The 16,264-nt window shown below is 45.4% G+C and overlaps 1 protein-coding gene across 1 annotated transcript in view; it reads left to right on the top strand.

The window, feature by feature from the left end:
• The window catches only part of LOC141051172 (uncharacterized), a 166,444-nt gene that overhangs the window by 94,303 nt on the left and 55,877 nt on the right, over window positions 1–16,264 (top strand). The window contains exon 7 of the mRNA XM_073548037.1: window positions 8,741–9,886. Within this exon, the coding sequence (XP_073404138.1) occupies window positions 8,741–9,886 (1,146 nt within the window). The remainder of the gene's footprint in view (window positions 1–8,740; window positions 9,887–16,264) is intronic.

Here is a 16,264-nt window from a genome sequence, read left to right as displayed (position 1 = left end):
GAGGCTCACTTTAGAGCATTCAGTTACTGTACGAGGGGGTTTTATTTCCCCAGATCTCTCTTAGCAATCGCTCAGCTTTAGCAATGTCCCTAGGTGGGGGTGATTTCTTTTGCAGCTAGTGTATCAGTACCTCTTCAGGAATGGCAAATGGCAGCTGGGGTGATGTGCATGGCAAGAACAGTTTGTAACAGGCTACTAGAGGCAGGGCTTAAGTCATGTAAAGGAAGAAAAAAGTATTTCATCAATGAGAAGCAAAGGAGAGCCTGGCTGAAGTTTACCTTACTCCAGTCTTCTATGGTCCAATCCTTACGGTATTTGGTAATCCTCTCTGATGAGTCTAATTTTCAACTATGCCTAACACCTGATCATCTAATGGTTAGACGGAGCCCTGGAGAGGCGTACAAGCCACAGTGTCTTGCACCCACTGTGAAATTTGGTGGAGGATCAGTGATGATCTGGGGATGCTTCAGCAAGGCTGGAATTGGCAGGATAATATTTGCGAAGGACGTATGAATCAAGCGGCGTACAAGGTTATCCTGGAAAAACAGTTGATTCCTTCTGCTCAGGCAATGTTCCCCAACTCTGAGGTCTGGTTTTTCCAGCAGGACAATGCGCCATGCCACACCGCTAGGTCAATCAATGTGCGGATGAAGGACCACCACATCAAATCCCTGTCATGGCCAGTCCAATCTCCAGACCTGAACCCCATTGAAAACCTCTGGAATGTAATCAAGAGGAAGATGGATAGTCACAAGACATCAAACAAAGAAGAACTTCTTAAATTTTTGTACCAGGAGTGGCACAAGGTCACCCAAAAGCAGTGTGAAAGTCTGGTGGAAAGCATGCCAAGACGCATGAAAGCTGTGATTAAAAATCATGGTTATTCCTCCACAAAATATTGATTTCCGAACTCTTCTTGAGTTAACATTAGTATTGTTGTTTATCGGTCGTCCATGACAGCACCACCTGAGAGAGGGGATCCGCCCTTTAGGAACAGGAAACCTACAGATACAAAAGGGTGGCACCTCTCCCACGCATCAGTTGGTTTCCTGTTCCTAGAGGACAGGACTCCCTACAGATCGTCCGTCATGGAGTCGTCATGGATTCCCAGGCCGGCTGACCGACCCAGGTAGCGGGGGGGTCTCCTACCTCGGTCAGTGCGGGGTCCCTGGAAGCGCCACGGTGGGGCCGGGTAGGTCACCACGGCAGTGGACGGAGCAGGTGGAGCAGAGGGTCCGGTGGACACCGCCTCCAGAGCGCCAGCACCGGGTAAGTATGCCCTGGGCCCTCCTGGTGCGCTCCCCCGAGTCCGGTCCTCCCGGTCGACGTCGGCGCCTGGTCGGAGGTCATGGCATTCCGGGCGGGGGGCGCCGTGCCGGCTCCTTCGTGCGCGCTCCCGCAAAGCTCCGGTGAGCGGCGGAAGTGACGCGGCGGAAGGGGCGGAGCCGGGAACGCCGAAACCGTAAGTCGGGTGCCGGCCGGCTTCCGATGCGCGCCGCGGGTGCACGCCTGTCCGGGGGTCACGGGCGCGGCTTCGGGAAGGTGGGGGGGGCCGGAGCATGGGGGGGAGGTCACAAGAGGATCCCGGGTGGGTGGTGCCATGGCCAGATCCCTGCTGACCCGGACACCAAGAGGCCATATAAGGCAGGTGGGGACGCTGTGGGGGTGCTTCCGAAGGGCCCAGCGATGGATACGACGGAAGCCCCCATAGACCAGCAGGACGAGGAGCAGGAGCGCCCGCAGAAACAGGCCACAACAAAACCACATACGAGTGGCCAGCAAAAGAAACAGAGACGAACAAGCGACCAAAGCCGCGGAAGTTCCTCCAGACTAAAGGATCCCCCTGCCTCCCTCCGTGATCCGGTACCTGCTTCAACTGCATGGGTAAGAGATCTCCGTGAATGTACCCTGATGCAGTGTTCCCTTATGTTTTTTCGCAGGGGAAGAAAGCTACGGGAAAACAGAAGCACAGGGAATGTGCCCTCTGTAGTTGCCCCTACCAGATGGCCACCCTAAAAAGTTATGTGAGCCATGCATACGACAGACGGTAGGGGTTGATAGAGACAGGGAGTCCAGGGGTAGATTGTCAGGCCCTTATACTCTCCCCCGTTTACGCAGGTAGCGGAAGAGACACCTGACTTCAATTCAAGTCTGAGGGAGATAATCAGGTCGGAGATGAAAGTCTTATCTCAAGGGGAACCGTCTAGAAGAAGAGAGACTAGTGTTTCAGGCTCGGAGGCCTCAGTCACCCCTAGGAAAGGCGATAACTCCTCGGCCTCCTCGTCGTCTTCCTCGGATGAAGACTCTAGCCGGTTCTGCTTCCCCTTAGATCAAATGGACAGACTAGTGAAGGCAATAAGGTCCACCATGGGGGTAGCGGACACAAAACGGGAACTCTCAGCACAGGACATAATGTTCGGGGGTCTAGACCCCAGAAAACGCAGGGCTTTTCCATTAAATGATAAAGTCCAGAGCCTTATAAACCGAGAATGGAAAAGACCTAAAAAAAGGGGCACCATGCCACCAGCTTTCAAGCGAAGATACCCCTTTGATGACCCATTAGTAAGCAGATGGGATAAGGCCCCGAAACTAGACGCAGTAGTAGCCAAAGCGTCCAAAAAATCCTCCATACCCTTTGACCATATGGCCTCCTTGAAAGATCCGCTAGATAAAAAAGCAGATTCTTTTCTAAAAGGAACATGGGAAATGTCAGCAGGCGCACTAAGACCAGCGATAGCTGCCACCTGTACAGCCAGATCCATGATGGTCTGGCTAGATCAACTGGATTCCGAGCTAAAAGACGGAGCCTCAAGAGCATCCATTCGAAAAAATCTGCCTATCATCCAGAATGGAATGCCGCTGCGTTTTTAGCCGATGCTTCAGCAGACTCTGCAAGGATGGCGGCTAGAGCCGCGGGTCTATCTAATGCAGCGCGGAGAGCGCTCTGGTTAAAATGCTGGCCGGGAGATATTCAGGCCCGATCCCATCTCTGCTCCATTCCTTGCGAGGGGGAGTATCTATTCGGCCCCGTCCTGGACGAATTATTAGAAAAAGCTGGGGATGACAAAAAGAAATTTCCCAGTCTGCCGAATCCTTCTTATAGACGTCCCTTTACCAGGAAAGGATATTTCCGTAGAAGGCCATCCAGAGATCAGGGCAGATGGGATGAGAAAAGAAGGAAAGGTACAGGATTCAAGTTTGGAGGAGGGGGGCGCCAGGAAGGTCCAGCTCGTGACTCAGAAAAGCCGCCCCAATGACTAGTTGCCCCGGTAGGAGGGAGACTAGCTGCCTTCTACCCAACCTGGTCGTTGATCTCTAATAGCATCTGGATACTGGGGGTAATAGCTGTGGGACTGTGACTAGAATTCTCTAGGATCCCCCATGATCGATTTAAAATCACCCCACTCAGGTCTTCTACTTCAGAACAAGCTGCCCTGGAGGCCGAGGTTCATGACCTGTGCGGCAAGAAAGTCCTAACAGAGGTCCCAGAGGGAGAATGGGGGAAGGGTTTCTACTCCCCTCTGTTCCTGGTCCGCAAGCCAGACAGCTCCTTTAGGACTATAATAAACCTTAAGGCCCTCAACAAGTTTCTGGTCATACGTCCGTTTAAAATGGAAACAATTAAATCCACAATAAAATTGCTGTTCCAAAACTGCTTTATGGTGGTGTTAGATTTAAAAGACGCCTACTACCATATACCCATCCATGCAGCTCATCAGCGTTTTCTCAGAGTGGCGGTTCAGTTAGATGGGTCAGTTCGACATTTCCAATATGCGGCCCTTCCCTTTGGGGTGGCAGTCGCCCCCCGAGTATTTACTAAAGTGATAGCGGAGGTCATGGCCCATCTACGTGAGTCAGACATTCTGGTGGTCCCCTACCTGGACGATTTTCTTATCGTAGGCAAAACGGCGATTCATTGTTTGGAACAGCTACAAAGGGCAATGTCTGCCCTAGAGCGGCTAGGATGGTTGCTGAACATAAAAAAATCTCGGTTGCAACCGATGAGAGTCCAACAATTCTTGGGCCTAATCGTAGATTCTGAGAAACAGGAATGCCGTCTGCCTCCGGAGAAGCTTGTTCGCCTCCACTACCAGGTCCTGAACGCCTCCAATAACCCCACTATGTCCCTCAGGAAAGCCATGTCCCTTCTAGGCTCTCTTTCGGCCTGTATCCCGGCAGTCCAGTGGGCCCAGTTTCATGCAAGGAAACTACAGAGCGAGGTTTTATTACATCAAAAAATCCTTGGGGGTTACTTGGAGGGCCAGCTAACCTTGTCCCGTAACACAGAGTCCCTAGAGTGGTGGCTAGACAAGGATAATTTATCTAAAGGGGTACCCTGGGAGTATAACATAACCCGCATAGTGACCACGGATGCTAGCCCTTCCGGTTGGGGGGTTCATATGGGTGAAATGCTAGTCCAGGACCAATGGGAACATCATCAGTTAGGAATGTCGTCTAACCTAAAAGAATTGACAGCAGTAGAACAGGCGGCTAAAAAGCTCCTTGTGTATTTACAGGGCCATCACGTGCGAGTGTTCTCCGACAATCAGGTCACCGTGGCGTATATCCATCACCAAGGCGGGACCCGTTCCAGACCCCTGATGATTGTAGCAGAGCGGTTGTTCCAACTAGCAGAGCAGCATTTTCTATCTTTAACAGCTCTACATATAAAGGGGAAGGACAACGTCACGGCAGACTTTTTAAGCCGCAATCAGCTAAAGCAAGGAGAATGGTCCCTAAACACCTCCATATTCAACCTGATTGTACAAAAGTGGGGACATCCAGAGGTAGATCTCTTCGCCACCAAGGAGAACAAAAAATTGAGACAATTCTGCTCCCTAAATCCCAGAGAGAATCCTCTGGCGGTAGATGCCTTTCTGATAAAGTGGGACTTCAGGCTAGCCTACGCCTTCCCTCCTCTGTCTCTACTACCCCTGGTGATGAGGAAGATCAGAAAAGACAGAGCGAGGGTTATAGTTATCGCTCCATTTTGGCCCAGGAGGGCATGGTTCTCTTGTCTCAGGACCATGTTGGTATCCGATCCTTGGGTTCTTCCGGACATCCCGGATCTCCTATCCCAGGGCCCAGTCTTCCATCCTCAGGTGGCTGGCCTACATCTGACGGCGTGGAGTTTGAACGGTCACTGCTAGAAGAGAAAGGCTTCTCCCCAGACCTAATTAACACCCTACTTAAAAGTAGAAAAATCATTACCACGAAAATTTGTTAGAATTTGGAAAAAATTCCTTCAAAACTCAGGAGTAGTCGCTGGGGATTCAGCACCTATAATTCAAATATTAGAGTTTCTACAGAAAGGTCTGGACATGGGGCTTTCCACCAGTACCCTCAAAGTACAAGTATCAGCCTTGGGGGCCCTTTTTAGCTGCAACATCGCTGGTAATTACTGGGTCAGCAGGTTCATTAAGGCGGCAGGCAGAACCAGACCAATAGTGAAGGATAGATTCATGCCATGGGACTTGAACCTAGTCCTCACTGCTATGACGGAAACCCCATTCGAACCTATCTCATCGGCTTCCATAAAAAACCTGTCCCTCAAAATAGCCTTCCTGGTAGCTCTAACATCAGCTCGCAGAGTAAGCGATATCCAGGCATTATCTAGGCGTCCTCCTTATTTACAGTTCAAAGAGGATAGGGTAATACTTAGACCTGATCCAGCGTACTTACCTAAGGTAGTTTCTAGCTTTCATAGGACACAGGAAATAGTCCTCCCATCCTTCCTCCCTAATCCAGCTAACGAGAAGGAAGAGAAACTACACACCCTGGATGTTAGGAGATGCCTCATAGAATATCTGGCAGTCACCGACCCTTGGAAGAAAGATAATGCCCTGTTTATCTCCCATCAAGGCCCTAGGAAAGGTTGCAGAGCGTCAAAAAATACACTAGCCAGATGGATTAGAGAGGCGATTTCAATAGCATACACCTCAAAGGGCAGGTCGCCACCCGGGAAGCTGAGGGCGCATTCCACCAGGGCCATGGCGACCTCGTGGGCCGAAAGATCAGAAGTCTCCATTGACCAGATATGTAAGGCGGCTACTTGGTCCTCTCCGAGCACCTTTTATAGTCATTATAGGCTAGACTTGGGTGCTTCCACAGACCTCTCTTTTGGTATAAGGGTACTGCAGGCTGTAGTCCCTCCCTAAATAGTTTTACTCTCTGTAATTCTCTCAGGTGGTGCTGTCATGGACGACCGATAAAGTCTTAGTTACTCACCGGTTAACGGTATTTTTCGGAGTCCATGACAGCACCCGTATATTCCCTCCCTTTAGTTTAGTTTGGGTGTGCACGTCTTCCTCTTGTATATGCCCAATGGTGACAAACGTTTATAATAATAATAAGAATACTGTACATAAATCATGCATTAACCTTGGAAGTCCTCTTGTGCTCTGTAATCCAACTGATGCGTGGGAGAGGTGCCACCCTTTTGTATCTGTAGGTTTCCTGTTCCTAAAGGGCGGATCCCCTCTCTCAGGTGGTGCTGTCATGGACTCCGAAAAATACCATTAACCGGTGAGTAACTATGACTTTCTAAATCATTATGAACTTGATTTCTTACCATTATTTGAGGTCTGCAAGCACTGCATTTTTTGTTATTTTGAACATTTCTCATTTTCTGAAAATAAATGCAAAATTTAATGTTTGGAAATTCAAAGACATGTTGTTAGTGGTTTATAGAATAAAAGAGCAATTTACATTTTACTCAAAAATATTCCTATAAAGCGAAAAATCAGACAAACTGAAAATTTGAAAGGGGTCTCTTAATTTTTGCCAGAGCTGTATGTCTGGCACTATTAAGAATAAATGCTGTCATCAGACACCTGTTATTACTGATTTACAGGCGCCTCCATGAGTCTTTACTATACGTTTTACTAGGAAAGGTTGCTGATGGGCACAAAGAAATCTGAACCTATGACAAAGCTACAGAGAAGTGAACTATTGAAAGTGCACAACCTGGTGACTAAACATAATAATAACATAGTTCCTGCTTTGCCATCTGCTAATGTCAACTTTCTCCTACTCAATTAAATGTTACCAACTATTTTATAGAAGTGCTTCAATAGAATTGCTTTAAAATATCTAATATTGTAAGGAATAGTATTCCTTGTCTAATATATAAAGCTGAATGTGTGTGTGTGTGTGTGTGTGTGTGTGTGTGTGTGTATGTCCGGGATTGGCATCTGCACCGTCGCAGCTACAGCCACAAAATTTTGCACAGTCACAAGTCTGGACCCCGAGAGCCTCATAGGCTATGTGGTGAGGCGAAATTTTAACCCCGTGCATTCCAGTTCACCAAACAATTTTGCCCCTAGGTACATAATGGTTAAAAAGTGTGTATGTGTGTATGTCCGGGATTGGCATCTGCACCATCGCAGCTACAGCCACAAAATTTTGCACAGTCACACATCTGGACCCCGAGAGCCTCATAGGCTATGTGGTGAGGCGAAATTTTAACCCTGCGCATTCCAATTCACCAAACAATTTGGCCTATTATTCTTATCATTTCTATGGTGTTATCTTCCTTTTGTAAATCTGGAAAAAACACAATTTATTACCGTGCCAACAAAGACCACCCTCTGACACAGACTGCAGGGGGAGCCCAGTATCACACAGGATAGGATTAGATACACAGCTCAGCAGTCAGTATCACACAGGAGAGGATTAGACACATGGCTCAGCAGTCAGTATCACACAGGATAGGAATAGATACACAGCTCAGCAGTCAGTATCACACAGGATAGGATTAGATACACAGCTCAGCAGTCAGTATCACACAGGAGAGGATTAGACACATGGCTCAGCAGTCAGTATCACACAGGATAGGAATAGATACACAGCTCAGCAGTCAGTATCACACAGGATAGGATTAGATACACAGCTCAGCAGTCAGTATCACACAGGAGAGGATTAGACACATGGCTCAGCAGTCAGTATCACACAGGATAGGATTAGATACACAGCTCAGCAGTCAGTATCACACAGGATAGGAATAGATACACAGCTCAGCAGTCAGTATCACACAGGATAGGAATAGATATAGATACACTGCTCAGTAGTCAGTATCACACAGGATAGGATTGGATACACGGCTGAGCAGTCAGTAACACATGATAGGATTAGACACACAGCTCAGCACAAAGTATAACACAGGAGAGGATTAGTTACACAGCTCAGCAGACATTATCATACAGGATAGGGTTAGATACACAGCTCAGAAACAGGATGTGCCAAAGGAGAGGACATTTTCACTCCAAGAATTCCACTCATTCCATCTGATTTTTGTTTTTTGATTTTAAACGCCTCCAGTTTCTAGTTGAACTGCTATTTGCAATGTCCATTAACAATGCTCAGGGACAGTCCTTGAAAGTAGTAGGGAATCGATTTACAATCTCCATGCTTTTCTCATGGTCAACTTTACGTGGTGTGTTCAAGAACTGGAACTGCCAAAAATCTGTTCATCTTTGTACCGAAAGGAAAAACCAAAAATCTTGAATGAGTTGAAAATAAAATACTATCAATACTTGGGTAATCGTTTAGTTAATTTGTGTTGCAAATCTGTAGTGTTGAATATATGATGTGAAATGTTTTTATGTGCAATATAATCATTATAATTTGTTATAACTAACCACAGTTACTAGTTGTTACATAGTTGGTTACTATGCCCAGGCAACGCCGGGCTCTTCAGCTAGTTATTAAATAAAATTAAAATAAATGTTATTCTTGGCAGATGACTGTAACAGAGGCTCAGAGGAACATCTGTTATCTTCACATTTTAAAGCAGATGATCATGGTGTCACACCAGGTTCATATGAAGAGCAGATCATTATCCCGGATCCTCGTCCAAGTCCTTACATTGAAACACTTTCAACTGATTCTTTTCAACAAGCCCTGTCTTCTGATCCATCACAGACTGTTGAGCATAGTAAAAATAACAGAAAGGATATGCAACATCAAAGGACTTACAAAGGAGAGAAAAAGTTTTCATGTTCAGAATGTGGGAAATGTTTTACTAAGAAAGGAGATCTTGTTAAACACAAAAGAATTCACACTGGGGAGAAACCATTTTCATGTTCTGATTGTGGGAAACATTTTACACAGAAAGGTACTCTTGTTTGTCATCAGAGAATTCACACAGGGGAGAAGCCGTTTTCATGTTCAGAATGTGGGAAATGTTTTACTCAGAAAGGAGATCTTGTTAAACATAAGAGAATTCACACAAAGGAGAAACCATTTTCATGTTCTGATTGTGGGAAACATTTTACACAGAAAGGTACTCTTGTTTGTCATCAGAGAATTCACACTGGAGAGAAGCCATTTTCATGTTCAGAATGTGTGAAATGCTTTACTCAGAAAGGAAATCTTGTTCTACACCAGAGCAGTTACACTGGGGAGAAACCATTTTCATGCTCAGAATGTGGGAAATGTTTTATATGCAAATCAAACCTGGTTAGACATCAAAGAATTCACTCTGTTGATATAACATTTTCATGTCCAGAATGTGGGAAATGTTTTACAAAACAATCACACCTGGTTACACATCAGAGAATTCACACAGGGGAGAAACCATTTTCGTGTTCCGATTGTGGGAAACGTTTTACACAGAAAGCAACTCTTGTTTATCATCAGAAAATTCATGCACGGGAGCAGGCATTTTCATGTTCAGAATGTGGTAAACTTTTTCCAAGCAAATCACACCTGGTTAGACATCAGAGAATTCACACAGGGGAGAAACCATTTTCATGCTCAGAATGTGGGAAATGTTTTACTCAGAAAGCAGATGTTGATAGACATCAGAAAATTCACACAGGAGATAAACAATTTTCATGTCCAGAGTGTAGGAAATGTTTTAGAAAGAAATCACAGTTGGTTACACATCAGAGAATTCACAAAAAAGAGAAGCCATTATCATGTAAAAAATGTGGGAAATATTTTAATGATAGTTTCACTCTTAGCTCACATATGAAAACCCATACAGAGTAAACGACACATTTTTCAAGTTCAGAATGTAGAAAATGTTTTACAAATAGTCTTGTACATCATCAGATAACTCATATAGGGAGGGAGTCATTCTGATGTCCAGAAAGTTTGACTCACAAATCACATTTTCGTTAACATCAGATAAATCACACATGGAAGCAGGGATTTTTCTTTTTATTGACAAGTTGATCAAAATCTGTTTAAAGTGAAAGTAACGTCATACATTACGGATGAAAGGGAAAGTCATTTACAACTCGCGAATGATCAGGAGATGCATGTAGTTACCAATAAATGCCAGTTATCCAAAAAGGGATGACATCCAATCCACATACCTTGATATTCCACAATTACATCTCTGTATTTGGGCCTTCTTCGATAAATTAGATTTTTGTTTCTATAATATTTCTTATATTTATATGCTATTTATATGCCATTATAATGCCCCTTATATATTTATTTTGAACTATATTGGATTATTCAGAGATATAATAATCCCTTCACTCCATCTCTTTGCTATATATATACTGTATTTATAATATCTCCCCTGATTTATTATCTCTCATTTATCTGCTACTGCACCAATATTGTATCATGTGTGCATGTGCTCTAGATCTACTGAATGTTCCATATAGCTATTTTGTATGGACATACTCCCTTGCAGTATAAATTTCTCATTTTTCATTGTCCTCTGATGTGTTCCTCTTTAAACCTATCATACTTCACATAAATGTTCACAATCTGGGCACACGCACTATGGATTAATTGAACATTCTATGTATTATTGTAAGGATTTCTCTTTTCCCACATGCGCAGTCTACATACAAACCATTAGTGGTGCAGAGATCTTCCGTGTATGCCCCCCACCTTTGCTTTGAATAACTTTGTCAGTCTCGCATTGCACTTTCATCACTTGCGCTATAGATCAACTGAACTTTCTTATATTCTGTATAATCACTCTTGCACGCATGCGCCGATTCTCAACAATTTATAACAGGTTTCCTGCACATGCCCTTCTCTTTCGGATAATTAGTTCACGCATGCGCATTTATAACTCTATAAACTTCATTGACACTTCTTGCTCGGGCATGCGCAATGAGTGTTTCAAGTAGATTATCAAAATAACGTATTCACACCTGCACGTTGGCGACCTTAAATCAACTTGGTCTCTTGTGTTCAAGGTTGGGCATCACACATTTCCGAAGTCTGATATAACCCACTGATTTACTCCCTTTGTCTCCTACACCTGGTAATTACATGATTTACCTCATTATTCTATTTTCTTTAAGTGTTTATAAGGGACATTATCTGACACCATTATCATTCTTACCACTGAGGAAGCTACAGCTTGTGTGGCAAAACGCGTGGGCTTTTCTCTCCTCATTCTACTTTTTCCTCATTCATAGGTTCCTTGTTATACTTATTTTGCCCTATTTGATTATCTTCATGGTTATCTGCTTAGTATAAGTCCTTGTGCACAGACATGCATATCACTTCAGTGATTATTAATTATAATTGAGGAATATTTGATTTTTATTTTTTTGTGTCTTGGCATTACAAATTGTTCATATTCCTTTGCTTGTCATTCTATGTCAGTATAAACTAAACTTCAATTTTGTATTTAAGCTTTTCTTTGCTGGATATCCTGTGAACTGTAATATATTGATTATTTGTAGATAGGTGGCAATCTATTATAGACACAACTAATCTGCGTGTAAATGGCCTATTGGCTTTTTAAATGTTTTTAAAATTTGTGTCTTTTTTGTCTTCTAATGCCATTCATAATAAAGGCTTTTATGTGGTGATCCCTATGCACGTCCATACTTTTTCTATGTTGTAAATGTTTTAATAACTCATCTCTTTGATTACATCAGAGAACTTGCACAGGAAAACAACGTTTTCAAGTACAGAATGTAGTAGAAAGTTTACAAATTACCGTATGTACTCGTGTATAAGCCGACCCCCCTCCCCCTAATTTTGTCACAAAAAACTGGGAAAACTTATTGACTCGCGCATAAGGCTAGGGTGCACAGTGAGTGGACCCAGATAATGCTGCACAGGGAGTGGCCCCAGATAATGCTGCACAGGGAGTGGCCCCAGATAATGCTGCACAGGGAGTGGCCCCAGATAATGCTGCACAGGGAGTGGCCCCAGATAATGCTGCACAGGGAGTGGCCCCAGATAATGCTGCACAGGGAGTGGCCCCAGATAATGCTGCACAGGGAGTGGCCCCAGATAATGCTGCACAGTAAGTGGGCCCCAGATAATGCTGCACAGTGTGTGGCCCCAGATAATGCTGCACAGTGTGTGGCCCCAGATAATGCTGCACAGTAAGTGGGCCCCAGATAATGTTGCACAGTGAATGGCTCCAGTTTTGCTTCACAGTGTGTGGCCCCAGATAATGAGGACAGTGAGTGGCCCCATCATGTTGCTGCTGCCGCTGCCTCTGTTACAAAGAAAAACTATGCTCCCCCATCATACTCACCCCCTCCTGGCTCCTCTGTGCAGCCTCCCTTCTTGTTCCATGTTCTCGGCGCTGCTGCTCTTCCTGCTTCAGCGGTCACGTGGTACCGCACATTAAAGTCATAAATATGCGCAGGCTGGGGGCTGTGTACTCACCCTGTATGGTTCTTTCATCCATATCCTCGTGCTCCGCCTGCAATGCCTCCTCTTTCATTGTGAGCAGAGAGCTTTTCAGAATAAAGATGAGCTGCATGGTGACGCTAATTATGGCATCATCGCCGCTCACCATCTTGGTCGACTCCTCAATGTTTTGGAGGATGCTACATATGTCTGACATCCATGTCCACTCCTGTGGTCTTATGTGTGGATTCAAACCTGAGAAACGACAGCCTTGTTGATGCTGGTATTCAACAACTGCCCGCTTTTGCTCACAAATCCTTACTAACATATGCAGTGTAGAGTTCCAACGCGTGGGGACATCACACACCAGTCGATGAGCCAGAAGCTGCAATCTCTGCTGAAGCACGGTAAGGGCGGCTGAAGCTTTAGCTGACTTTCTAAAATGGGCACACAGGCGGTGTACTTTAACCAGCAGTTCCGTATAGCTTTTTAGAAAACGTTGAACAACGAGGTTCAGCACATGGGCTAGGCATAGTACGTGTGTCAGTTTGCCTCGCCTCAAAGCCGCAACCAGGTTCCTGCCATTGTCACACAGCCATGCCTGGCTGGAGATTCAGTGGTGTCAGCCACACATCTGCATGCTCTTTCAGAGCTGTCAACAACTCTTCAGCAAAATAGCTTCAGCACAGCCTGTTGCTGCTTTGATTTGGCAGTGCTGCAGTGCTTCCAGCTTGTGAATGATGTGCTCATTTCGGAGATGGAGGCTGAAGAGGAGGTGCAGGAGCTGTACACTGTGGGGGCAATGCTGATTAATGTAGGGCCCGCAATCCTTGGCGTTGGGAGGATGTGTTCCATCCCAAGGACTGACTGGGTCCCGGCTTCCACTATGTTAACCCAGTGTGCCATCAGAGAGATGTACCGTCCCTTGCCACAAGCACTTGTCCACGTGTCAGTGGTTAGGTGTACTTTCCCAGTAACTGTAATGTTAAGGGCACGGGTAATGTTGCGGGTCTTGTGCTTGTGTAATGCCAGTATGACACAGCGGGAGAAATAGTGGCGGCTGGGGACCAAGTACCTTGGGACGGCTGCTGCCATCAGGTTGTGGAAAGCTTCCATCTCCATGATCATAAAAAGGCAATTTCGACCGCAAGCAGATGAGAAATATGAGAATGGAGTACCGTGGCCTGTGGAGCGTTGGCTGCGTATTTCTGTTTATGTTCCAATGACTGGGGTATGGACAACTGAAGGCTGCTCTGGGACAAGGACGTGGACATGCTTGATGATGTTGCTATTTGTCTTCGCATGCACCGTGGACAGGGGATTGGCTTGCATGCACAACACTGGAAGAATCTGTGGTGTCACCTGCAGACACTGTTCCTGCAGCATGGCATTAGGCCCAGAAAGTCGAGTGCTTTGTTGCCATGTGCCTGATCATGCTGGTGGTGGTAAGGCTGGTAGTTTTGCTACCCCTGCTGATACTGGCATGACAGGTGATGCAAATGGCCTGTTTGGAGTTATCGTCAGAGTCTTTAAAAAATAACTAGACTCGGGAACACCTAACAGTTGGACTGGCAACTTCCCTCAGGTTGGTGTTGCGTGGAACGGTTGCACGCCTTGTGTCTGCAGCCACCACACTGCTTCTTCCTGCCTGAAGGGGTACCATGCCTAACTCCCCCTGTGTGCTGCTGTTCTTGCTCTGCATGTCCTCCTGCCAGGTTGAGTCTATTACTATATCATCCACCACCTCATCTTCCACTTCCCCACCCTGGTCCTCCTCCTGACTTTCTTGCAATTGTGTCTCATCATCGTCCACCTCTTGTGATCGTGGCTGGTCAAAGATTTGTGCATCGCTACATGGAATATCATCTTGCCCCGCTTCAAGTGGACCGGGTGAGGGACATGAATCTCCAAATGGAAAACTGAACAGCTCTTCGGAGTGTCCGAGTGTGGGATCAGTTGTCTCAGGGCACTCAGCATGGTGGGAGGAAGGAGTATCAGGGTAAGGCATATGCGGTCTAGATTCACTGCTACTTTGACTTGACCGTGTTGAAGACAGGGTGCTGGTGGTGATGGATAAGTAACTGGAAGTGTTATCCGCTATCCAACCAACAACCTCTTCACACTGCTCTGGCTTCAATAGTGCTGTCTTGCCACTGTCCCCTAGGACTTCGGACACTAAGGTCCAGCGAGAAGATGTGGGTGTTTTTGGTGGGCCAATTTCAGTTTGCCCACGGCCTCGGCCTGCACCATCACATCCACTTCCCTGGCCCTTGGCACGTGCCTTGCCCATTGTAAATGGACTAGAATATTATACACGTTCACTGAAAAAGTATGATTTGGGAGGTAACTTGTATGCTTGTATGTGATACGTGCGCTTGAAAACCACACTCTTACCTATCTGGACTTTTAGGTAAAAATGTTTTTTCCCTTTCAGATTTAATAAGTACATTAACAGACTGCAAAAAAATACAAGGTTTTGGCCTAAACTGGGCAAACTTTGAGCACGCACAGATATTAGCTGGCATGGCGATACCACTACGACAAATGTGTGCCCTGTTTCTTTTTTTATTTTTGGGCTAAGTAGTGCTGTATATCAGTACTGTGACACCCAGGACAAAAAAAGAAAACTGCCATAAACTGGCCAAACTTTAAGCACGCACAAATATTAGCTGGCACAGATACCACACCGAAAAATTGTGTGGCCTGTTTGCCAATTACACCTGGAGCTAGATATATACGGCCAATATATCCTACAGGTAGCAGCAGCACCAGAACACAGGAAGGGAATGGACTCGATGTATGCAATGATCTATATACACACAGTGCCTGCAGGCCCTGCACTGATTTGTATAGAGTGACGTATGCTACCCTGCCTGCCCAACACTGGAATCTATATTCTCTGGAATTAGTCCTTAGAAGGACTGTTGGTTTATCTGGATTTGAGTAGTTTACAATGGTAGACCCCACACTGACTAATAAATCCCCCAATTCTGACCCTATCTCGGCAGCAGCTCTCCCTACACTATCTAAATCCAGAGTTAAATGCGCCAAGCAAGGCGGCGTCCTGTCCTGTCTCTTATACCCCTGATGATGCTGTGCGGCCAGCCAATCACTGCACAACCACAACAAAGATGGCTGCGCTGTTTCATTGCCTGGCAGATAATCCGTGCATCGTGATTGGGTCTGTAAAGTCCACCAAAAAAGTTGGGTGGAAACCCGAGTTCCCGCCAAGTAATCCCGGAAATGCTTGGTGCTCACAGAGCACCATGATACTCGGGCGAGTAACGAGTAGTGGCGAGCACATTCGCTCATCACTAGTAATTACCAATAAACATCTTTTATTGAAAAGCGAATAAAATCCAATTTACACACCTTTATATCCTCCTTGTGTAGAAATATGTTTAAATGGCAATCTGCAAAAGTTTTAGGCAGGGGTGGAAAAATGATACAAAGTAAGAAGCTTCCAAAAATAGACATGTTAGTAGTTTATCAATTAACAAAATGGAAAGTGAGTGAATAAAAGAGAAATCTAAATCACATCAATATTTGGTGACCACCTTGGTTTTCAAATCGGATTCAATTTGTCTAGTTACACTACAATTTTTGAAGGAATTCAGCAAGGAAGTTTTAGCAAACCTCTTGGAGAACAAACCACAGATCTACTGCTTCATGTAATCCCAGACAGACTTGAAGA

This window comes from Dendrobates tinctorius, unplaced genomic scaffold, assembly GCF_039654945.1.
Source record: "Dendrobates tinctorius isolate UK_male_01 unplaced genomic scaffold, ASM3965494v1 ptg000155l, whole genome shotgun sequence".
Lineage (NCBI taxonomy): Eukaryota > Metazoa > Chordata > Amphibia > Anura > Dendrobatidae > Dendrobates > Dendrobates tinctorius.
This window is presented reverse-complemented; position numbering and strand designations above follow the sequence as displayed.